General features: G+C 54.8%; 9 protein-coding genes across 9 annotated transcripts; 5 read left to right on the plus strand and 4 right to left on the minus strand.

Moving 5' to 3' along the window:
* Positions 1-113: 113 nt before the first annotated feature.
* On the minus strand, positions 114-1,767 carry P153DRAFT_320945 (uncharacterized protein; the record flags this gene model as incomplete). Its single annotated transcript, XM_033665129.1, has 3 exons — positions 1,053-1,767; positions 816-1,001; positions 114-759 (listed from the first exon to the last, which is right to left on the minus strand). The coding sequence occupies exons 1-3, from the start codon at positions 1,676-1,678 to the stop codon at positions 114-116; spliced, it is 1,458 nt and encodes a 485-aa protein (XP_033521689.1). The 5' UTR covers positions 1,679-1,767.
* On the minus strand, positions 1,751-3,633 carry P153DRAFT_368611 (aldehyde dehydrogenase). Its single transcript, XM_033668554.1, has 4 exons — positions 3,535-3,633; positions 3,397-3,484; positions 2,095-3,342; positions 1,751-2,015 (listed from the first exon to the last, which is right to left on the minus strand). The coding sequence occupies exons 1-4, from the start codon at positions 3,568-3,570 to the stop codon at positions 1,879-1,881; spliced, it is 1,509 nt and encodes a 502-aa protein (XP_033521690.1). The 5' UTR covers positions 3,571-3,633; the 3' UTR covers positions 1,751-1,878.
* A 553-nt stretch (positions 3,634-4,186) lies between these two features.
* Positions 4,187-5,168, plus strand: P153DRAFT_63634 (3-ketoacyl-reductase-like protein). The gene is made up of 3 exons (XM_033673314.1): positions 4,187-4,322; positions 4,377-4,828; positions 4,895-5,168. Exons 1-3 carry the CDS (start codon positions 4,283-4,285, stop codon positions 5,159-5,161), a joined length of 759 nt encoding a protein of 252 aa, XP_033521691.1. The 5' UTR covers positions 4,187-4,282; the 3' UTR covers positions 5,162-5,168.
* A 604-nt stretch (positions 5,169-5,772) lies between these two features.
* On the plus strand, positions 5,773-6,762 carry P153DRAFT_368614 (uncharacterized protein). The gene is made up of 2 exons (XM_033668555.1): positions 5,773-6,075; positions 6,127-6,762. Exons 1-2 carry the CDS (start codon positions 6,055-6,057, stop codon positions 6,433-6,435), a joined length of 330 nt encoding a protein of 109 aa, XP_033521692.1. The 5' UTR covers positions 5,773-6,054; the 3' UTR covers positions 6,436-6,762.
* Positions 6,763-6,826: 64 nt separating this feature from the next.
* P153DRAFT_398652 (uncharacterized protein) lies at positions 6,827-10,156 on the plus strand (the record flags this gene model as incomplete). Its single annotated transcript, XM_033671662.1, has 1 exon — positions 6,827-10,156. One exon carries the CDS (start codon positions 6,827-6,829, stop codon positions 10,154-10,156), a length of 3,330 nt encoding a protein of 1,109 aa, XP_033521693.1.
* Positions 10,157-10,559: 403 nt separating this feature from the next.
* On the plus strand, positions 10,560-12,758 carry P153DRAFT_377553 (DUF647-domain-containing protein; the record flags this gene model as incomplete). The annotated part of the gene is made up of 6 exons (XM_033669742.1): positions 10,560-10,682; positions 10,767-10,838; positions 11,164-11,227; positions 11,263-11,691; positions 11,820-11,864; positions 12,049-12,758. The coding sequence occupies 6 exons, from the start codon at positions 10,560-10,562 to the stop codon at positions 12,756-12,758; spliced, it is 1,443 nt and encodes a 480-aa protein (XP_033521694.1).
* Positions 12,759-15,744: 2,986 nt separating this feature from the next.
* On the plus strand, positions 15,745-16,964 carry P153DRAFT_295766 (regulator of G protein signaling superfamily; the record flags this gene model as incomplete). Its single annotated transcript, XM_033664048.1, has 2 exons — positions 15,745-16,203; positions 16,257-16,964. 2 exons carry the CDS (start codon positions 15,745-15,747, stop codon positions 16,962-16,964), a joined length of 1,167 nt encoding a protein of 388 aa, XP_033521695.1.
* A 2,574-nt stretch (positions 16,965-19,538) lies between these two features.
* Positions 19,539-20,610, minus strand: P153DRAFT_63898 (uncharacterized protein). Its single transcript, XM_033673316.1, has 2 exons — positions 20,539-20,610; positions 19,539-20,489 (listed from the first exon to the last, which is right to left on the minus strand). Exon 2 carries the CDS (start codon positions 20,377-20,379, stop codon positions 19,822-19,824), a length of 558 nt encoding a protein of 185 aa, XP_033521696.1. The 5' UTR covers positions 20,380-20,489; positions 20,539-20,610; the 3' UTR covers positions 19,539-19,821.
* On the minus strand, positions 20,522-22,115 carry P153DRAFT_368621 (uncharacterized protein). Its single transcript, XM_033668556.1, has one exon. The coding sequence runs from the start codon at positions 21,828-21,830 to the stop codon at positions 20,793-20,795; it is 1,038 nt and encodes a 345-aa protein (XP_033521697.1). The 5' UTR covers positions 21,831-22,115; the 3' UTR covers positions 20,522-20,792.
* Between the last annotated feature and the right edge of the window lie 37 nt (positions 22,116-22,152).

The following is a 22,152-nucleotide window of genomic DNA, read 5'->3' on the forward strand; positions in this document are numbered from 1 at the left end:
TTAATTTTCCAACAGTATTATTCTCAACATTCACCCCATATTCCATATACATATCCATATCCACATACCACTTAACCCCCTCCTCCCCTCATCAGATCCCACCCACCAAAAACCTAAGCCCCACTAGCAACCCCCCTAATATTAAACCCCCCGGCAGCACTCCCACTCCCCGCCCCCGCCGACCCCCGAATATTAATCCCCTCCTGCCCGCGCCCACGAATATGCATATCCACATCCCCCTCGTCACGCGTAATCCGATCCGCGAGACCACGGCGTGGTTTCGGCTCCTCAAACGCGGAGTCAAAAGGCGCGCTAGTATCGCCCTTAAGGCGACCAAAGCCCTCGTCATTACTGCCATGATCCCGCGTAATCCGATCAGCAAGCGAGCGTTTCAGCCCCGCCGCAACAGGCCGCCCATCCTTCGTCATGCGAGCGAGCAGCGAGCCGCCGTGGCGGACGAGGGTAGTTTCGTCTTTTGCGCCGGAGCGGCGGTGGTTGCCCATGGGGGAGGTGTCGAAGGCGGATGTGGTGGAGGAAGGGGTGCGGTCGTGGTTTGCGCGGTCGTGGGTCCAGCGGTCGGCGCTGGGGTTGCGGTGGCGGCGCGTGGGGCGGTTGCGGCTGCGGCTGTGGCTGCGGCTGCGGTAGCGGCGCCGCGCGTTGGACGTGTCTTCTGCGAAGCCGAAGCGGCCGTCGCCTTCGTCGTTGGAGGCGGGCGAGGCGCTGCGGTTGCGCAGGCGGCCGAAGCGCGATTCGCCGGGGCTGTTGCGTGCGTGTTAGTATGCGGTGGGTGAGGGTGGGACGGGATGTAGACGTACCCTTCGGAGCCGGGCCGGTACGAGTCGACGTCGTTTCTCAGGCGGCCGGCGTCCGTCTCGGTCCTCAGTCTGCCGCCGCGGCCCCTGTTGTCCCGGCTGTCTCGACCATCGCGACCGTCGCGTGTGTTGGGGTGGTGTCTCCTCCTGTCGCCCTGGGCGTCGCCGTTCATCGACTCGTCTCCGGTGCTGCGTGCGCGTCAGTAGGCGGGCATCTAAGCTGCTAGACCAAATTCGCACCTCCTCCTCCGGCGGTCCCTCGAGGCCGCGTCGTGGTCGCCGTAGTCCAGGAAGTCCTTCTTGGGCGGCGGGCGGCGGCGCGGCTCCCGCTGGCGGTTGTCGGCCACGTCCGGGTTGGTGCGGTAGTAGTTGCTGCGGGTAGCGGCGCCCTTTGGCTTCTGGTCGCCGGCGTTGGTCTCGCGCACCATGAGCACGCTGTCGGGCTTCTTGGAGTAGGGCTTGGCGCGGCGGGCGGCCTGGGCGATGAGGGCGCCCGGATTGGCTACGTCCGGGTGGGTGAGGGCGACGAGGGCCTGGGCAGCGTCGGCGGCCGTGTAGAACTCGAGGTTGACCGACGAGTCGCTGACCCAGCGCAGCTGCTTGACGCGCGGTTCGGCGCCGCAGTGCTCCATCGAGTAGTACAGCGGGTCGTTGGGGTCGAAGTCGCCCACGCCCTGCAGGTTCAGCGACTCGGGCCACGGCTTCTGCGGCTCCAGGTCCTCGAAGTACGCCGCCGGCACGCCGCTGTCGGCGCCGGGCTGCTCCATGGCCGTCGCCGGTTGCGCGTGCTGCGGCTGCGGCTGCTCACTGCCGGCGCCGACGTCGATGTCGATGTCGTAGGCGACGTCTGTCATGTCCGTGTCCATGGCGGCGGTGGTGCAGGAGCGGTGAGGAGAGAGGGCGTGGGTGGGAGAGGTGAGAGGTGAGTTGGTGAGCAGGCCTCACGGCTGGAGCGTCATGTCGCGGTCTGGCGAGAGCTAGCTTAGCGCCATGGACATGCATAGCTTTGAATCAAACACGACAAACAGATGCAAGACAGAACATCCTCATTCAGACAGATCCCCCCCTACGCCTGCTCCTCCAAAGTAAACGTCCCCGTCTTCGTAATCATGTACTCATTCACCGCCACATCCTTCCCGGACTCCTTCCCATACCCACTCTGCTTGATGCCGCCAAACGGCGACTCAGCCGCCGACGAATTCCCTGTATCACGGTAATCAGCAAGAGCCCTGCCACCACTCCAACACATCACAATCCATCCAACATGTAAAATTCCACTCACCAGTATTCAACCCAATCATGCCGGCCTCCAAGCTCTCAAACAACCTCCACAAGCGATCCACATTCTTCGTGAACAAATACGACGCAAGCCCCATACTCGTATCATTCGCCATTCTTACCGCTTCATCCTCAGTCTCAAACCTGATAATCGTGCAGATGGGCGAGAAGACTTCTTCCTGCGCTACATCCATATCGGGCGTGACATCTGTGATGACGGTAGGCTCGAAGAAGAAGCCACCGCTGTTGTTGGAGATCTTGTTGCCGCCCGTGTGGATCGTTGCGCCTTTATCGCGCGCGTCCTGGACGAGGGCGAGGGCTTTGTCCACGGCGCGGGGTGTTGTTACGGGGCCCATGGTCGTTGATTTATCGGCCCCGTGGCCTACGATGAGCTTCGCTGTCTCGGCTTTCCAGCGCGAGAGGAAGGTGTCGTAGATCCCGGACTGCACGTACACGCGGTTCGCGGTGATGCACGCCTGGCCCGCGTGGCGGTATTTCAGCGCGAAGACCTGGCTGATAGCTTGGTCGAGGCTGGCGTCGTTGAAGATGAGGACGGGGCAGTTACCGCCGAGCTCGAGGGTGACTTTCTTCAAGTTGTCTGCGCAGATTTTGGCTACAAGTTTACCGACGCGGGTTGATCCCGTGAAGGTGACTTTGCTGATCAGCGGATGGCGGCAGAGCGCCTCACTGAGCTCCGGCGTCTTATTGAGGTCGGTGGTGAGCACGTTCAGCGCGCCCTTGGGGAAGCCAGCTTTGTCTGCCAGATGAGCGAGCGCGAGCACAGTGATGGGCGTCTCAGGGCTGGGCTTAACGATCATAGTGCAGCCCGCCGCGAGCGCAGCACCCGCTTTCCTCAAGACCATAGCAATGGGAAAGTTCCACGGCACCAGGGCAGCTGCCACACCCAGCGGCTGCTTGATAGTGAAGATCCTCCTATTTGGCAGTGCGGGCGTGAAGACGGACCCCTGGATGCGTTCGGCCTCGCCTGCAAACCACCACGTGAAGCCTGTGGAGTAGTCGATTTCGCCGTACGCCTCGGATCGCGGTTTGCCCGTCTCGTACACCAAGATGGTTGCGAGGTCTTCCTTGTTCTCGCGGATCAGCGTGTCCCATTTTAGGAGGAGTTGTGCTCTCTCGCGCGGGCTGATCTTCTTGTACTTCTCGAAGCAGGCGTGGGAGCTCTTGACGGCTTCGTCGACGTCGGAAGCGTCGTTTGTGGGGCATTCGATCCAGGCTTTTCCTGTTCCGGGGTCTGGTGTTTTTCGTCAGTCTTGTTTCTTTCACGAATCTACCGTGGAGAACTGACCGACGACCTCGAATGTCTTGCCGGACTTGGCTTTTACCCACGTCCCATTGACGAAGGATTCGTTGTGAAGTAGGTCTGGATTGTTGAGCTATGTCTCGTCAACAACCACTTAACTTGTACATCGATTTCGTGACAGACCTTGAACGGAAGCTCGTACTTCCCCGCTGAACCCATCGTATCGGTTATTCCACACCCAGCTCTTGATCCCGCAACCTAAAGACTTCGCAGACGAATGAAGTCAAGTTTGTACTGAAGATGTACAGAAAAATAGTCCTGTCAAACAAACCCCTATCAAAATATCTCCAGACGAAATACCAGGTTTTCAAATCATGAAGCAAGACGCAAGCAGCGATCCGTCGACGAGGGGTCAACAAGTAGATCGCTCCCCCAACCCCACCTGATCCCCATGAGCCGAGCCGAAAGGGAAACGGAGGTGCAACAGAGCCAACCAACCAGCGACGTTGGAGGCCGATGTCGAGCATCTCCCACAACGTCACTCCATGCCCCTCATTGTTCAGAGCAGCTACCTCGTATTACTTATTCCATCGTAATCGCCAGTCATGGAGCAATAATGTTGTCTATAATTGTGCCGACTTTCTTCAGGTTGAACATCCGAAGGTTGTCAGGATTTGTTCTTGTGCAACGGCTTGCAAGACGTGTAGGCGACTTGCTATGGCTCGTAGCCGATACGTAGGGGGATGCAACGATGAGGGGTAAGGAACCACTGGGCAGCTTCCCCGGAACCGTGGCGGGGAAGATAGAAGCTGTTCTGCTTCATTGTCTTACCACCTACCTACATGTCATTTGACTCCAACATATACACACTACACAACCGACAACCAACAGAGTCAAGTCAACCACCTACATATCCACACTACACATCACAATGGGAGGAAGATTAGAAGGCAAGATCGCCATCGTAACAGGTACCCAGTCCTCTCCACCCACCATCCGCCGAGCTTCAAGCTAACAATTCCCAGGCGCAGGCTCAGGCTTCGGTGCTGCAATCTCCCTCGCCTTCATCGCAGAAGGCGCCAAAGTCCTCGTCTGCGACATCAATGTTGCAGGCGGCGAAGCCACTGTGGCAAACAACCCGTCTGCCCTTGCCTTTCATCAAATGGACGTGACGAAGCCCTCGGACTGGGACGCCACCATGTCCGCCGTCACGGCGAAATGGGGCCGCTGCGACATCCTTGTCAACAACGCCGGGTGGAGCTACAAGAACAAGCCGACAGATCAAGTCACCGAGGAAGAGTTCCAGCGGTGTTTCGACATCAATGTGAAAGGAGTGTTTTTCGGGTGTCAGGCATGGGTCAAGCAGGCTGTTGACCGAAAGGAAGGTGGTGTGATTATTAACATTGCAAGTGTGGGTGCTACGAGGCCGAGACCCGGGTTGGTGTGGTACAATGCATCAAAGGGCGCTGTTTGGAATGTTCGTCTCCCCCACTCCTTGCACTTATTATACTGCTTCCTTGCTGACGTTTTTTGCTCGACGTAGGCTACAAAAGGTCTTGCGGCTGAATACGGACCGCACAAGATTCGAGTCGTCAGCGTCTGTCCGCTAGTCACGGCGACGGGCTTGTTCTCAGCTTTCACCGGCATGGAAGATAGTCCCGAGAACCGTGCAAAGTTCACTTCAAACGTGCCTCTAGGGCGTATAGGCGAGGTTGAGGATGTCGCTGGGGTCTGTGTTTTCTTGGCGAGCGAGGAAGCGAGGTTTATCACAGGTGTGAATCTAGAGGTGGATGGTGGGAGATGTATTTGAGTAGGGACTTCAAGTCAGAAGACTTTGAATTGGAGGCTCGCGTGATGTGGTAGATGAAAGAAGCAGAAGGTCTGAGAAGTGAGGAGAATAGGAAATTCATTCAAAATGACTGCATTATTGCCAACATGGTGACAACTGTAACGCAAGCGTCCCATCATCACACGACGTCCGAGGAGCGGGAATGAGTGGCCATGGCGTGTAATAGGATGAGACGTTTGACGGATCCGTATGCCTGCCTGACAATGTTGCTGTGAGACCGGCGAAGTTGTCCGACTGCATTCAATAGCTGTTGGAAACTTGCTTGTTGTGGAAAGCGCTAGGTCTGGGGCGCGATTCATCGTGTAGGTGCCAGGGTGGACTAGACTCGATATTGATGCTATGGGATTTCGGCGTCGGTGAAGATTTCCGTCAGCGTTCCACGGTTGAGCGAGACCTGCTGGAACGGGACAATACTCGTTGCCTTAATTTAGACCAGGACGCGCAACGAAAGCAGGGGCATTGTCGCGGCCGCCAGAGGTGAGACGTGAGCATATTTTGTGGTGTTGAGAGAGGTTGGCCTATTGTGGTGCTGTGCATGGTTGTGACGGAGCGAGCATGCCGGTAGCGCCTGAGCTTCCCGGTGCCGGCCAGTGTTCAACGGCAGACGCAAACCTACTGGATTGGGAAGGAAGACCCGTCGCACGCTGACCTCACACGCTGACCAGCTTTACCACGGCGCGAATTCGTCTGCAGCCTCACCACCGGAGATAGCATTTTTCGCCGCGGGAATTCCAAGATACAGCCGAGGGGCTCGTCGCGACTCTCTTGCTCCTGCCATTGGCCTGCCTCGCACCTCTCGCCAGGTCCCATCCACACACCACAGAGCCCGCGCAACACGGCCCTCCCGCTCGACCATGGGCCTCACCACCGGCTTCGTGCGTGCCCCCGTCTGTGCGAATGGCTGCCCCCCGCTAACCGCATGACAGCTCGGAGGCTTCACCCTCACTTCTGCCATCCTGTACCTGTCTATATCCATGCACACGCAGAACCGCGTCACACAAGCTGCTCTCCTCCGCCAGCAGCGCGGCGTCCTCACCGCGTTTGTCGAGCCCAAGCAACCACAGCCAGAGCCGACAAGTCGAGTCGTCGACGCAGGACTGGCCGAGATGGCAAAGGATAGGTGGAATCGCGAGCTTGAGCAGGTGGTCCAGAAGGTGTACAACACAGACTGGAGGAGGGTGAGGGAGAACGCCGAAGACAGGCTGGGTGCGTTGGTGGAGAATGTCAGGAAGTGAGCGAGGATATGGTATGAGCGTGGCTGGAGAGGACAATAGAGCGGCAGCATGGGAGAGGACGACTGCGACGATACCCTTCTTGCTACTGCACATGCTTGGGAGACTTACAATAGAACGCCTGTGAATATTTGTAGCTGTCACGTCTGCTCTACTATACAATGTGGGGTGAGAGGTTTGTGAGCGTCCCATCTCCATTGTCACATCAGTCTCGTCTATTGCGCCTTGTCTTTCCTTTCCCTACTTTCACCACCAGCAATATTCCCTGATACTGTTCACCGCTCACCTCTGCCCCACCATGTCTGCTTGATCACTTCAAATTCCTCCATCTCACAAAAGAATCAACTTTCATTCTCTACTCCTTCCCACTCCAGCCAATGCTTCGCGCGGCGCCATGGCAGCCTTTGGAAAAGTCCTCGACCTCCTCAACGACCGCTATCTCAGCCTGCAGGACGTCACTGGCAATGTCGAACCACTACCCACACTCGTACCGTATGAAGAATACTCACAGAACGTGATTGTATACCGGATGGACACGAACCACGACATCTTCATGGGCCTCATCCAAGACTTTACAATGCGACACGCTCAAGAGGCAGGAAAAGAAGTGTGGACCTGGTGTGCGCAATGGGAAGTAGAGAACAGAGATCTAAGTCAAGCCCCAACACCCAAAAAGCCTCGATTAGATACAGCCTCAGCCGACCCGCATCCGCAGCGTCGACGGCATGCAACTACCATTTTTGAGCGTCGCACCCTAGACCCAGAGCTGATGAAAGAGGAAGACATGCTGCGCATCTTGATCGATATCGTGCAGACGGACAGCTCACTTGTACCAAACTTCATAGAGTTCTTGTATCGCTGGATCGACTTCTACGAGGGCGATGGAAAGGCGCTCAAGGCGGCGCTGAAGTGGGAGATCCCAAGCTTGTGGGATTTCGAATACCACCCTCTTGTTCTGGCGGACAAGCAGAAGCCAGACACAAAGGGGAAGGCCGGGAATGAGAAGCCCACGAATAACAAGAAAGCAGAGGAGCTGGCGCAGAGCTCGCCTACGAAGAAGATGCGCGAGAAACCAGACCTCGCAGCAATGGAGCGCAGGATGGAGGAAAGCGAGCGTCTCCAATACCGTGAGGTCAGATACGGCATCCAACCGCCCAAACTAGAGCAGCCGATCCCGCCGCTGATCAACATCCCGCAAGACACAAGAAAGCGGCAGAAATACTACGCTGCATGTTTCAAGTCCCGCCAGCGAGCATTCGTCCTTCTAGTCGAAGCAGGCATCACCCCACGCCAGATTGCAAACTACAAAAAGCTACAAAGCGAGCACCCGAAAGAAACGCCACAAGATGAGGGAGGAAACGGGATGCGGCACTACAACAAAGACGCCCGGTATGCGCAGGGCGAGTTCGAGCTGAAGGAGAAGCAGATGCTGCTGAGGGCGAAGCAGAGGGAGATATCTATAAGCAGCAACTTGGCGTTGGAAGCCAGTTTGGCGACTCGGGATGCTGTGGCTGAAGGCGCGTCGGGTGTTCCGCTTATACCTCGTACGCCGGCGTATGATCGACGCCCGGATATGGCTGCTGCTATGATGAAGAGAATCATTGCTGTGAAGGGGGCTGGGGAGGAGAGGATCAAGTTTGTTCCCGCGCCGCTGGTGGGCAGGTTGCAGAGCAGGTTGTTCGAGGGAGCGAGGGCTATGGAATTGCAGTCAGGACGACCGAATTGGAACTTGGGTGATAATCAGGGAGAAGAGGATAGCGAGGACGAAGACACTGATATGGACGATGATTTCGACTCCGATTCTGACGATGACGAAGATGGAGGCGGAGATCCCATAAATCCGATGCAGTTGCGGTCACCTTCCTCTACCACATCAGTTCCCCATGCGATCTCGCTACTTCCGCCACTGCAGCCTCCATATACCACAACACCGAGCAACAACTCGGCTCTTCAACAGCAACACGTATCAGCTCATGCTAGTCCATCTGCTCTAGGCGCCTCCAATCTACAGAGTACCGGGGTTCCGGCCAACATCGCAGAGTACATGCGCAACCTAACACCTGAGCAAGCGCAGAGCCTTCTTCCATTGCTGAGTCAAGGTGTACGACAGACGATAGCGAACGGATCTGGGCAAGTTCCTGCGTTTGGGAATGCTGGCCGTCCTGCTTTACCCAGTCAGATAGGACCACGGCCTCAACCTCTTGGTTTTGCGCCACCGGTTCAAATCATGGGAGCAGGCCAACCCGGACTTTCTATGATGATGCCTTTTGTGGCTGCTTCTCCTCATCGTCCGTCTACAACTGCCCTCACACCCCAAACACTAGGCAGTCAGTCACAAAGCCAGTTCAATAGTGGAATCACACCACATATGCCGATTCTGTCTTCTCAAAGTCAGTTCATGCCGCCGCGACCATATCCTCTACCTTTGCCCGGTCAGCCTGTACTGTATGGGACCGTCCAGGGCCCGTCTAATGCACCGTTGACTGGGTTTCCATCGTTCACATCTGCACCGGGTATTCTGCAACCCCTTGCTCCTCAGCAAAGTCTGTCTACACCACAACTATTAAGCTCATTCAGAACATCGTTGTATCAGCCACCCCGACCATCAGCTACACTGAACATGCAAGGCCCGCCGCCTTCTCATGCACAACAGGCATCCGGACAGAACGTGACGGCGCAATCCATCCGGCCTCCCAATTCCAGCCCAGCTGTTCTACAAACCCCAGCACCGAGGTTCACCTTCAATGTTGAAGAGTTCCTCGCACTGCGGCGTCAGCAGACGGCATCTGCACAAGCACACCCCTCAGCTTCGTCACATACTGCTCTTCCGACCTCCATCCAGCAGCCTCCAAGGCCAACACAGCTTCCCGTGCCAGGTGGTCTACAGCTACTCTCGCGACCTCCGCTATCAATGACAGGGCCACCGCACACGCAATCTTCTCTACCCCAATTCATACAACCTTCTCTCCTCCACCTGCCGCCCTCATCCCCCCAGCACCAACACTTCTCTCCGCCCCAGCCCGGCATCCAACGCAACGCCCCCTCACCTCTAAACCTGATACCACCCCCACCCTCCCCCCTCTCCTCGCTCGGACCCAGCATCCTAGCCACCTCCCCCTTCGCCGTCTCCCCCCACGGAATACCCATACAAATCTACTTCCCCAGAATCGTCATCCCAGGCAGAAAACAAGGCACCAACGCCGCCCCCCCAACCGACGCCCTCCTCCTCGGCCACACTTACCCAGGCAGCGGGAAAATCACCCTCAGCAAAGCGATTTTCCTCCCGACAAGCGTATGGACAAACACGCTGCGGCGGGTACGAGTGGGCGCGTATACAGTGCTAGAGACATATTCTCGACCTAACTCCCTCTGTTCGCTTTCGTCCACGCCCTCTGCGCACCATGCTGTGTATACTAAGCTCGCGCATGCGTACTCGCTGCTCTTGTCGTGTGATCGCGAAAACGATCTCACGAAGCGCTGGAGATGTACGCGTGGGCCGATGACGGGATGGGATAGGGGGGCTGTGTGGGAGGGGTGGGCGGCGGTGCTGGAGCGCGGGATTGAGATGGTGGGTGAGGAGCGGAGGGGCGCGGTGGTGAGTTTGGGGGTTGTTGATGAGGGGGTGGGGAGGGAGGGTGGGGATGATGACGAGGAAGAGAGGAGGAGGAGGGAGGTTGATGAGTTGATGGATTTTAGTGATGAGGATGATGGTATGGAGGAGTGAATTGACGGGAGGGTGGGGGTTGTGTGGGAGATGGGATGGGAGAGTGTATTGAGATTTAGACTTGGGTTATGATGAGTAAAGGGAGAATATGTGACTATATTTCCTCTGCAGAGAGCTTTTACTTTTCACCCAGCTTCTTCCAGATGCATACTCATAACCAGCCCACACCCAAAGATACCCACACCTCATGTCATCCAGACCAAAAAACATGAATCTCTTTCTAAACAACCTAAAGTTCCACAATCATTATGCAGGAGCAAAATAGAATAGAGTTATTACCAAAATCGTATATCGCACTCACAACCCACTACAAACAATGGTAGCCCCACTTTACCAACAACACCCCATCTATCCATCCTCACAACCACCACATCAACCCCAACCCCAACCCCAGCACTCCAAAATGCCCTCCCCCTCACCCCTCGAAATCCGCGAACGCAACGAATCAGGCATTCTAACAGCGACATACCTCTTAACCCCCAACCCAAACTCCAACCCAGACTCAGAACCACAAATAGCAATCCTCGTACGCCACCCAACCAGCCACGCACACACAAGCACGACACGAGACGAAAAGCACAGAGTAGAATGTAAACTAAGGCATATCCAGCACCCCGCGAACAAAAAATCCCTCGCGCAGAAACTCCTCGATGTCTTCCTGCCAGCGGGGTATCCGCACAGCGTGACGGAGGATTATATGCAGTGCGTTTTCTGTTTCTATTTCTATTTCCATTTCCCCCTCTCTCTTGGCTTCTTGTCTCGTCTTGATTTGGCTTGTCTCGGTTTGGCGTGGTGGAAGCGGGGTGCATGTCAAGTGATGGAAGATGTGGACTGACGATTTCGTGTTGTCAAGGTATCAGATTTATGTGCGTTGGATTTTCTCCTCAGCCCACCTCACCTCACCTCACATCGCCAAGCGCAGAGGTGGTGGTCTATGACTACGGCGAAGATGTGAGATGGGAGATTGATTGATTGGTTGGTTGGTGGTTAACGAGTATGCGCATCAGGATTCACTGCAGGCGTTTTCATCGTCAATAGCTGGGTTACTGGCGTCACGGGCTGTGCTTGAAGGTACGTCGATTGATTGATTGATTGATTCGGCACAGTCTTCTATTCTACACCGCATTTCCAAACCACCCCATCTCCCCACAAACTAACACCCCGCTCTCTCCCCCCAGGCCTCGGCGTAGGCTCAACCCACACCTCCCCCACCTCCGCACTCCTCCTCTCCATGCTCCAAGAATCCATGGGCCGCATCGCGACCATCCTATTCGCGCACCGGCTCGGCACCGCCCTGGAGCCAGAGTGCAAAATGTACCGTCTAGCGGCCGACATCTTCAACGACACGGCCATGGTGCTCGACTGCCTGTCACCCGCGTTTCCGCGGCCCGTGCGTGTGCTCGTGCTGGGGGGCTCGAGTGTGCTGCGGAGTTTGTGTGGCGTGTGTGCGGGCAGTGCGAAGGCGAGTCTGAGTGCGCATTTTGCGCGCAGGGGGAACTTGGGGGAATTGAATGCTGTGAGTACTGTGATGGCTGGTCTTGGATGCTAGTTCGATTAGGAAGGAGGCCATGTCTGGGGATGGAGATGGGGGGGACAGGGGTTCTTCGCAGATGATGTCTGTGAGTGTGTGTACCGTGCTGTGCTGTGCTGACTCTATTTGCAGAAGGATTCGAGCCAAGAAACGGTCATATCGCTGTTTGGAATGCTGGTAAGTGCTCGTGTTATTTGCATATCAAATCCCATGGCGTGCACGTACGTTTGCTTAAATGAACGACTTCATGTAGCCACATGTCATGCTGCCCCCTGCACAGTATCTTACCTGCAAATCACTCGGGAATGAGCGTCTGGCGAGAAGAATGACTGATGAGCAATACAGGCTGGCAGCGTTGTAGTCTCATGGGTGTCCACACCAAGCGCGACATGGTCCGTTCTAATTGCGCTACTCTCCATTCATCTAGCGACGAATTACGCTGCAGTAAAGGCTGTCAGCATGCGCAGTCTAAACCGACAGCGAGCAAATATTGTGCTCGGTAGCGTCCTTCAACACGGCAAGGTTCCGAGTCCAACAGACGTGTCCAAGCGAGAGCGCATTTTTGAAAGAGACGGAGCGCTCCGATGGGTTGATGACAGTATTGTTGGATACTGTAGAGTAGGGGTAACGCTCGAAGCGCTGCTCAACAGTATAAGCCCACGCCACAAGCGAACGGGATCGCGCGACTTACTTGCCGACAAAATATCCGATCTGCTCGACATATTCGCCGACGAAGCCTACGTTCTATGGTTTGCCGTTCACGAGTCCAAAGCTCTAATTGTACTGAAAGAAGGGTGTACTCCGAAGGACCAGCTCCAAGCATGGACACATGCGTTGCTGCTTGCTCAGACAGTACAACGGCAGCAGGTGGCTAGAGAGAATCGGGACAAAGATGACAGACCCTCGTTTGAGGACGGACTTGTTGAGCTCCGACGGACTTTGGAGAAAACCCGGGGAGCGTTTGGGGCGTATGCTGAACGGCTGAGGGACAAGGGGTGGGATCTAGATGTCGCTGCTCTAGAGACACAGGGTGGTACGCGCGCAGTGTTTGATGTGAAAAAGAAAAGATGAGACCCACTATTATGCTGCTTGATGAGACAGTTGCGATCCTTTGCCAAGGCGATCAGTCGACCTCAGACATTGTCTTTTGTAAGAAAAATAGAGCCTTTCGATCGGCTAGATGAGGCAGAAATCGGTGTAATCGAAATTCTGAGAAAACGCGTTCTACATTGTTGATCGCGGGCAATTCACCATAGCAACACTCGGCGGCAGAGTGCAACATTGCTTCTTCTGCGTATCGGCAGTATGTGAAACTCTCAAACGTTGACTCCAGTTGATACGTCGTATTTGGAGACAGTGGGTACCTCTCACGTTTCATCTACATAGAACTGACACGTCCACATGTTCTGAGGTGATGCTCAAGACTGAGTTGAGTTCTTTCGTTAGTCGGCAAGGTCAGATGCAATGTTGAATTATATTCCCAGTGTTGTGGTCGTCGGGACGAATACCAAGTCGCCGTCCAGTTTCCCGTCGGCAAGGGGTGGGAGGCATGTGTTGTTGAGCAAGGGCAACTTTGCCCTTGCCGTGCGTTAGGCTTCTGAGACACCGTGGAGAAGGCCATCGAAGAGCATATGCCAAGTAGTAGTCGGTGCCAGATCTATGTGCGGATGCGGCTCCACAGGGCGGTGAAGGCGGGTGAATAGTAACGATGTGCGCAAAAACTCCACTAACGCGTCACGTCCATGCTGCTGAGGCGCGGAACTTGAGTCATACGCGAGAATTTTCTGTTGTGTTTGTTGATGTGGGCGCGTGCTGCAAAGTAAAGCCGACTTTGGCCTTCTAGAAAGCTTCCATTTCAGCCACCCGAGGTGTACGAGGTTGATCCGTATGCGCTGCCGTAATGCGACCCTCAACAGAATCTCACGCTACATCAGATGCGTGCGTGTTCCGTGTTGGAATGGGAGCGACGTGCGTGAATATCATGCGTTCAACAGGAGATTGACAGACAAGATCGACAGGTGCACTAGGCGGTATATGGCAATCTTCTAGAAGTGCGGAGATGTTCTGGAAATACCAGGTTACGCACGGCTGTGACTGCGAACAGGGAAGGTGATTGGCTGCTGATGGCGAGTGCCTTGTTGGTGGTGAAACGTCAGCAGGCCAGGATGCTTGGTTGCTCACTCGGACAGCGAGACGCCGAGTTTGTTGGTAGCGCGTAGGTGCGTGGAGAAAGCAGTTGACGCAGACGGGACCAGCTTGCACGCGCTCCCAAAATGTTTGCTAATCAATGTCATTATCCGAGCAGAGTGGGTCCGCTGTGGATCTGCGTGATGCTGAGGTGCAGAATTCGTCAAGAATTGATTACCGTAAAGAATGTCTTTGATGGCAGGCAGAGATTGGAGGAGGCCCTGGCTGTCCCCAGCGGTCGGGCGAAGGCTAAGCAATGTGGCCGTGCGCATGCCGTGTGCGGACAAACATTGTCTTCATTGGTGGCATAGGACCGATCAGCCAGTGGTACAAGCAGCACTGGCGTCATGTTGTAGGAGCATCACATCGGGATGACATTTGGCGGAGGAACGGCGGCATGGGAGCAGCAGAGTCTTTTTTCAACGAGTCGCTGCCTCGCCGAGATTGGCATTGTTGTGTGTAGTAGGAGAGGGTCAAGGCAGAGGCTGCTGGATCCGCTGGCTTGTCTTTGTCGCGCGATGGGGGTTAGCTTAGCGACCCCGAGTCGTGCTGGCGGTTGTTTGCGGCGTGACTGAGCAAACGAGTCCGCCATCCACTACCCTGGGATGCTGTCGAATATGCAGTCAGACAAGATGTGAGATGAACATGACGAGCTCTCGTGCATTCAAGTGGCAGCATGTTATGGTCGTAACAGTTGTTCCAACGACCATGCAGACTAAGCAACCATGGAAACTAAACGACCATGCAGACTAGACAATCACACACTAGACAGGCATGCGGACTAGGAGCCCATGCAGAAATAGGGAGGAAAAGCACACGAGCGCAGGGCTGTACTATGTCTACAGCGGGCCGAATGAGTGCGGGTAGCGGAGTAGATACAAAGATAGCGACCGAGCCTGCATCTGCAGTGTCACGGGCGCCTCGCAGCAACGGCAAGGACGTGGTTGCTGTGGGCAAGGTGGAAGCTGGTCCTAGTGAGAGCTGGTCTTGCTGCGAGCTGGAGGCAGTGAGCGGGAGAGAGGGCGGGAGCGTGAGTGGCAGATGGTGATCACGCTATTGGCGAGCCAGAGGCTGCAGAAGGGTGGAGGGATTACAGCGTTATTCTGTAACAGCGGTGGTGGAGGGTTTGTCTGGCTCTAGTAGGGCCTAGTGGCGATAAAGAAACCCGCGACAGGGGTCATGAGTCTGTGCTAACAGCTTCGAGAAGGCGCATAGCCAATGGGGCAGGTGCGCCCCCGCCGATGCACTGGCTCGCTGACATCGGCACCATGCCTCTTCCTTGTGCGTCGCAGAAGACGTCCCAAGCTCCCAAGCCTCTCTCTCCCTGACTCCGCGGTCTTCATAACCAGCTGAGCCGCACTACCTGCAGCTTCTCTTGTCTTGGGTCTTGACTTCCGCACGCCGCCAGTTTCCCGCCGTCTCGACTCGCCTTGACTGCCTCCACTCGTCACTGTCCAACGACTGCAACCAACCACGCCCGACACCTGTGCAACGCTTGTGGCGCCCTTCGAGAAGCCCGGCCGAACAGCAGGAAGCAAGCAAGCGTCGCGCCTACCTGCCTCGACAGTTGCACCCACCCATCCACGGCCATCCACATCCACACATCGACCCACATCCCACTCACCAAAAGCTCCCTCGTGCCCAGCCTGTTTCCCTTGTGCCCTGCCCAGCCCTGATGCTGCCCTCACTGCTGCGATAATACGTCCACCACGTCCACCGTCCTGTCTTGCTGTCCCCGGCTCTGCCCGACTCTTGCACCACCGGCACGCTGGCGCAACAATTACGCCCGCAGTACTGTTCTTGCGAGGGATTCGACGACCAGAGCAGGAAAACAGCCCGCCGGGTGTACAAGAGGTTCTGGAGGGACGTCATGGTCTCACGGAAGCCCGCCAGCCAAACGACGCTGTCGATAAGGACCTCGTCAACCGCCTCTTCGCCCTCGACGTCCGTGGTCGAGCTGGACGACGACGACATGAAAATGGACACCAAGCTCGCCATGGTCGACTGCCAGCCAGCACCCTTGACCGTCTCGATACCCAAGACCATCGCCAGGCCCCACGGCCGCAAACCCAACCTCGCCGAGATCCTCGCCAACACGGCCCCTCCGCCATACACACTCACCTCCTTCATGGCCTTCCTGTCGCAAAACCACTGTCTGGAGAACCTCGAATTCACCATGGATGCCTCCAGATACCGCAAACACTACTCCAAGATGGTCAATCGCCATCCAGGGAGTCCCATCTCACCCTTGTCTGACGAGTGTGCTTACGTGCTCATGCTATGGCGCCGGCTTATCGATGCTTACATTCGTGAGTCTGGACCACGAGAAGTATGTATCTGCCAGCATGTCCTTGCCTTGACTCACCTTGCTAACCGCCTCAGGTCAATCTTCCTGCTGAAGTCCGTGACAATATTTTGGGACTGTGTGACCCATATGTGCCGCCACACCCTTCGGAACTAGACGAGGCTGTCACCAAGATCTACGAGCTCATGGAGGAGAGCGTGCTCGTCTCGTTTCTGAATGCTACCAGCCCACAAAATGCATACAGAGCCAGCCATGACAGCTATGCCACATCATTCTCTCGGTCATCGACTCGCAGCTGTGACGAACGTAGTTTCATGTCTCGCAGCCCACAGCCACAACTTCCTCCTCACCAACGAGCATCCGCACCATCAACATTGGCCTCTGGCTTCATGCATTCCCGCCCCTTCTCGCATTCTCGTTTCAACTCTCAACCAACTTCCTCTGGCTCACAACCAAACCGCGTCAACTCTGGCTACACCAGTGGCAGTGATACCTTGACCGATGATTCAGCGAGTGGCAGCCTCTCTGGCATGAGCGACCCACTTACTCCTCCTGGAACTCCACCATTGAGCGACTACGCCATGCCGGATTTCAATCAGGCTTATCACGAGAGCGGCACAAGCAGCGGCACTCCGAGCCCACGTGCTAGTCGTGGAGAACACAATGGTCTCGCCAGTGCAACCAGAGACAGCTGGAAACGTGTGAGCAGCAAGCTATGGCCCAAGAAGAAGAGCGGGCAGCTGCGAGAAGATGAGCTTGGCGCCGCCGAAGGAATACCTTTCTGAATGAACATTTTCACCTCAAAGCTTACGCCTTCGGATTCGATTACTTCATCGATCATTGGCTAACGGTTTTGATCACTTGATCTTTTTTCGACAATCAAAAGCAGACATGATTACGAACGTGCAATCAGAGCGACTTGCATGCAACCTTGCATCCTGGGGTACATACACTGGCGTCAATTTTCAATTTCCGACCTCGACCTGCATGGCGAACCGGCGTATTTATACCATCGCAACCCGGCGTGGTTGCAGCTTTCTGGCAATCGGCATTAGACTTATTGGGGCGTTTTGCAGCATGACACTCTGGAGAAAATGAGGCCGTATATCCCAATCTGGTCCGGCAAAGGCGTTTTTTTGATTTTTTAGCATTATCAATAGTTGATGACATGATGGGGCGGCCCGTTTGTATCAACACGTTGTTTCTAATTCTTAGGGGGAGCCTCCACGGGGTGGAGTTGTTTGATAGAGAACGGTGGATTGCTGTTAGATACCAAGTGCAAAGGGGTGTGTGTGGAGAATGCAAAGCAATGTACCGATCATGGTGCATCTGTCAACCAAATATTTAGATGTCTTTTCTGTGTTATTTTCTGTATATCTATGTCCGCCTCACTCCTCTCTTATCGAAAGCGGGTCTCGGCTTCAATCTACTCTCAAAGCTACATGACACAGTAACACCCAACACATCCACTTCCTTCCTTCCCCCCCCTGTCATGTTCTTGACCCCTGTCCCATTAAATCCACTGTGCACCGCACATCGTACCATTTCCATCAACGACATGGACCTTTTTTCGACGCGCGTCCAAGGAGCACGTCCAGACAGACCCATTTTTGATTCTCCCATCTCACTCATCCTCAACTTGTCAACTCTCAATCTCCCATCTCACGGCAATAGCCTCGGAGGTTGCAAAACCTACTCGGAATGGGTAGTCTGTTTTTCGAAACCTCATTCCCGAGCCGTGTTGTAAAGTTATATATATAAAAACACCGTAGATGGGTATATTACACCGAACGCGATGGCGCTCCGATGCAAATACCCCCGTCGGCCTTGTTACTTGGGCGCGATGCGGTATTACTAATTGCTTGTAAATGCTTGCTAAGAGCGCTGTATGAGTTGTTTGTGTGTTGGATGGGACGGGGTGGGATGGGGATGGGCAAAGGTCCGATGCTGTTTGGGCTTGGACGTGGACGTGGACATGGGCAGATGGGACTTTGGGCTCCGAGCGCAATCGGTCAGATCTCTGGATAGGGTAGGGGATATGGATTAGTAGTTAGCGATGCTGGTTGATGATGGCCAGCGGGGTGGCGAATTCGAATTAGGTAAGAGAGATGGCTGGTTGGTTGTCTACTGGGAAGTGTTGGTGGTTAGACGGTGGCGATGCTCGTCGGCGTTGCCTGGTGTTGTCATATTGCATGGTGGTGCGAACTACCTATTTAGGTTTATACAGTACCATGCACCCATAGACCTAATAACATACCCCGCCCCATGCACATGCCTACTCGCAAAATAATAACAACGTCATAGGTCGTTAATTCCCATGCACAACACAATCTGCATGTTTTTAAAACGCCATTACAAGACAGCGTAAGCGTAAGCATAAGCACAAAGCACACCACATAGCACCCACATTCCACCACAAGAGCTATACCTATTCCCACCCTATCTTATCTCCTCCCATACCCGGTACCCGCTCTCGCACCCACTAGTCTACCTACCCTGATAGGTAACCTCTCTAAACCCACGGCACATGCCGCCTCAAAGGAATACAGTGCAGCACAACAAGGCATTCTAAAAAGCAAAGTAGATATGGACTCATAAACACCCCACTACACCACACCACGCCACACCACCTCCTGAACCCCCGCTCTTGGACATCACAACCACTAGGTACACCACGTATATACTTCACCAATGGCTCCCGCTGGAAACACGACAGAATACGACGCGCATCGTACCGTGTCCCACAACGGCTAGGCACGAGCGCAGACTGAGGTGTTTATGATTGGCGCGGGTGTACCGGACTTGCGCTGCGAGCATGAGCGAGCCAGTGCCCAGGTAGGTAGGTAGGTAGGTAGGTAAGTAACCGTGTAGTTGTAAGTACAACTAAATAGGCGATAAATGTGGAGTAGAGCTCGGGGAATACGGTTGCTACGTGTGTTCGAGCAGCGCGCAGGGGAGGATACGAGTACGCATCACGTTGACAACACGACGCGCCAGGTTGGGTAGGGTCTGGGCAAGATGCTGCTGCTGTGCAACGCCGTCGATCGCAGATGATAGGAGAAAGCGGATCATGCATGGAAGCCTTATGCTGGGCTTCGACGGGTGGGGACACGAAACGAAACGAAACGAAACGAAGCGGAAGGAAATAAGCAAACTGCGTGACGTGACCGCAGATGCTGATCTGCGCTGATCGACATCGAGGGCTTTATCGAAATGCGCCCTATGTACGGTACGTCGAGGGCGGGGCGGGGGCGGTGCTGAGACAGATACCTACATCTGTATCTACGCCAACACCAACACTAGGAAGATAGGTTGAACGGTGGATATGTAATCAAAGATGTGAAGTAGCAGTAAGTCTAGTGCTTCGGACTGCTTTTCCCACCAATCACCTTTTGTCCAAAATTGAGTTTCTGGTGCAATCCCCAACTGCGCCAGCCAGCCAGTCCATTGCAAAACTCAAGAAGGCGTTCCAGGGCCCCAACGACATTCGCCAAAACGCTCCTGCGATCGCCTGGTCCCTGGTTGGCCGCAGCGAAAAACCCCTAACCCCGCTTTCTGACCTCATGCAGCCACTGCTTGCCTCCCCCGCATGCCATGCCACGCCATGCAGCGTTTGTCCTGCGATCGGCGGCGCGCACATCATTACCGGAGCGGGGAGTGCGTGATGCGTCGCCAGCTGAGATGCTGCAGGAATGGGTTGTGGACGTTGTTTTGGATTGCCACTCGATTGATTGATGGCAAAGTGGGGCGCTTCCCCATGCACGTCTTGCGTAGCTTATAGGGGTGGGTTCGCAGGGGATTGAAGGGGATTGGTGATGGGGTGGTTTGTGGTTGGGATGAGGCGGGGAGGCGAATTTGAGTGTTGGGATCGGGAGGGCTAGTGCTGGTGGTGGATGGCCCGTTTTGCCTGACGTTTGTGAGATTCGTGCGTGTAACGGCGGCTAGTGTACGGTGGTTTGGTTGTGTATTGAATGTTTGGGAGGAAGTGGAACGCGGTGTTTGGGTGGTTGCTGATGTCATCTGCTGTCGAGGAGCTAGGTGATGGAATTGGTTCGTGGCTGTTGGCATCCTCTTGCTTCTTTCAAGGTACTTATGATTGCTGTGCCCAAGATGTCCATGGAACAATATGGGTTCATCGTTGTCATTGAGGCCCCATCGTTGAGCATGATTTGTCGACATGTGAGACCAGAGATAACACATGTATTCCAACCGCTCAATGGTATTGCAGAAGCAATCCAGAGTATGATCGCTTGATAGTCAGAGGCTACATCGTTTCCACTTTTGATGCTGTCTTGGTCCGAGCATGGTAAGTCTTCTTCTGGAGAGCTAAAGTAAGGTTGGTGTGTGACTGTAGTCGATTTGTGTATAGTTACATACATGATAGTTGTACTGACATGTTTTTCCATATTACTGCCCGTATGTACTTCCGTTTCCTCCTTCTCTTCACTATTGTACGCCATCCCAAACGTTACAGAAGAGCGCCTTGCGCTCAAAGGAACAACTCCACTGACAGAAAAGGATGAATTATTTCTTCTGGTTGGTCAGATCGCGTCCCACTGAACCGACTACATTCTAATGGTGGGTATCGTGGAAATGCAGTTCACGCAGCAAATTCATAGAAACGTATTTCCCGCAATTGGACTCGCCCATTTCCCTTTCCTGGCAGCCTTCATCTCGGCAAACAGGGCAGGGTTGATGCCCTTCTTCGCGCACTTCTTGAGCTCAGCCTCGGTCAGACAACTGATGTCAAAGCTACTGGCGCTCCACTCGCTGCTAGATTGAGATTGACTGCGCTGGAAATTTTGATCCCTTGAGATGGAGGGCTGACCAATCGGCACATTGATGGCCGAGTTTGACGAGCTAGAGGGAGTCGAAATCCGGTCGAAGGAAATTTTTCTTTGGATGATCAGGGGTCCAGGTACAGCAGATTCGCTAGTGTAAGTCTTGTTGAATTTTATCCGTTGGAGCAGTGACTTGGGCGAACGATTGCCACTCTCGACGGGCTCCTTATAAGGGGACGTTGGGGTCGATGGCCGCCTTAAGCTAGGACTGGATGAACGGAGTGACGAAGTTTCTGTAGGGACGGGCGTTGGAAACGCAACGTCTTCATAATCCAGAGTCGAGAGGTCTGGGGAAGGAGATCCATATCCAATTAGGTCGGGGTCATCCTCGCTTGGTGTTATAGACGCCGTTGTTCTCACAGAAGCTATAGTCTCAAGGGAAGTCCGCTGGCGCAAGTATAGAGGACGTCGCGGGTTTTTGTATGATCTGAGTCCAGATGGATGGCGGCGTGGAATGCATTCAGGCTCTTCAACGACGGGAGTCGGTTCTGGTTCTGGCTCTGGCTCAGGCTGGACCGAAATCAGGCTTCTAAAAGGGTGCGAATATCTATGGCGAGCAGGCGTTGTTGTCCCTGTGTCGATCGCAACTGGGTGGGCTCTCAATGGATTGAAATGTGGAGAGGGCGCTGCACGTGGGTTGTCCACCTTTGTTTTTTCCATTGGGACAGGCCCTCTCCGCGGTATAGGTGGAGGAGTTGCATCATAGGGGTCGTCATGTTCGTATTGTCGATCATCCACGGCTGTCTGGTACTCCAGAGCCGCCCTAGGGGACCGGCGGATTGACAACTGGACACGGTTGTCGAAATCCATTGTGTGTTGAAGATGAATGAGAGAAGAGGTGGAAAGACGGACGCCCAGCTGCCAGACCGTTACTTCGGTATGACGAGATGACTTGCCCAACTGCTAATCCGCCGACTAGCGCGCCGTGATTTTGAAATTGGAAGCTTATCGATTTGCGGCCATGGAGACGTCAACTTGGCACTGCGAGTACGACGCGTCTCTTGACACGACCAGCAGGTTGGAATATGGGGGTAGCCATTGTGAATACTACAACCATATCTACAGTTGAAGTTGCTGTCGCTGCTGTCAGAGAACAAGATGTGGAGATGATGGGGAACAAGACTCGGCAGGG

This window comes from Dothidotthia symphoricarpi (assembly GCF_010015815.1).
Source record: "Dothidotthia symphoricarpi CBS 119687 unplaced genomic scaffold P153scaffold_15, whole genome shotgun sequence".
Taxonomy (NCBI): domain Eukaryota; kingdom Fungi; phylum Ascomycota; class Dothideomycetes; order Pleosporales; family Dothidotthiaceae; genus Dothidotthia; species Dothidotthia symphoricarpi.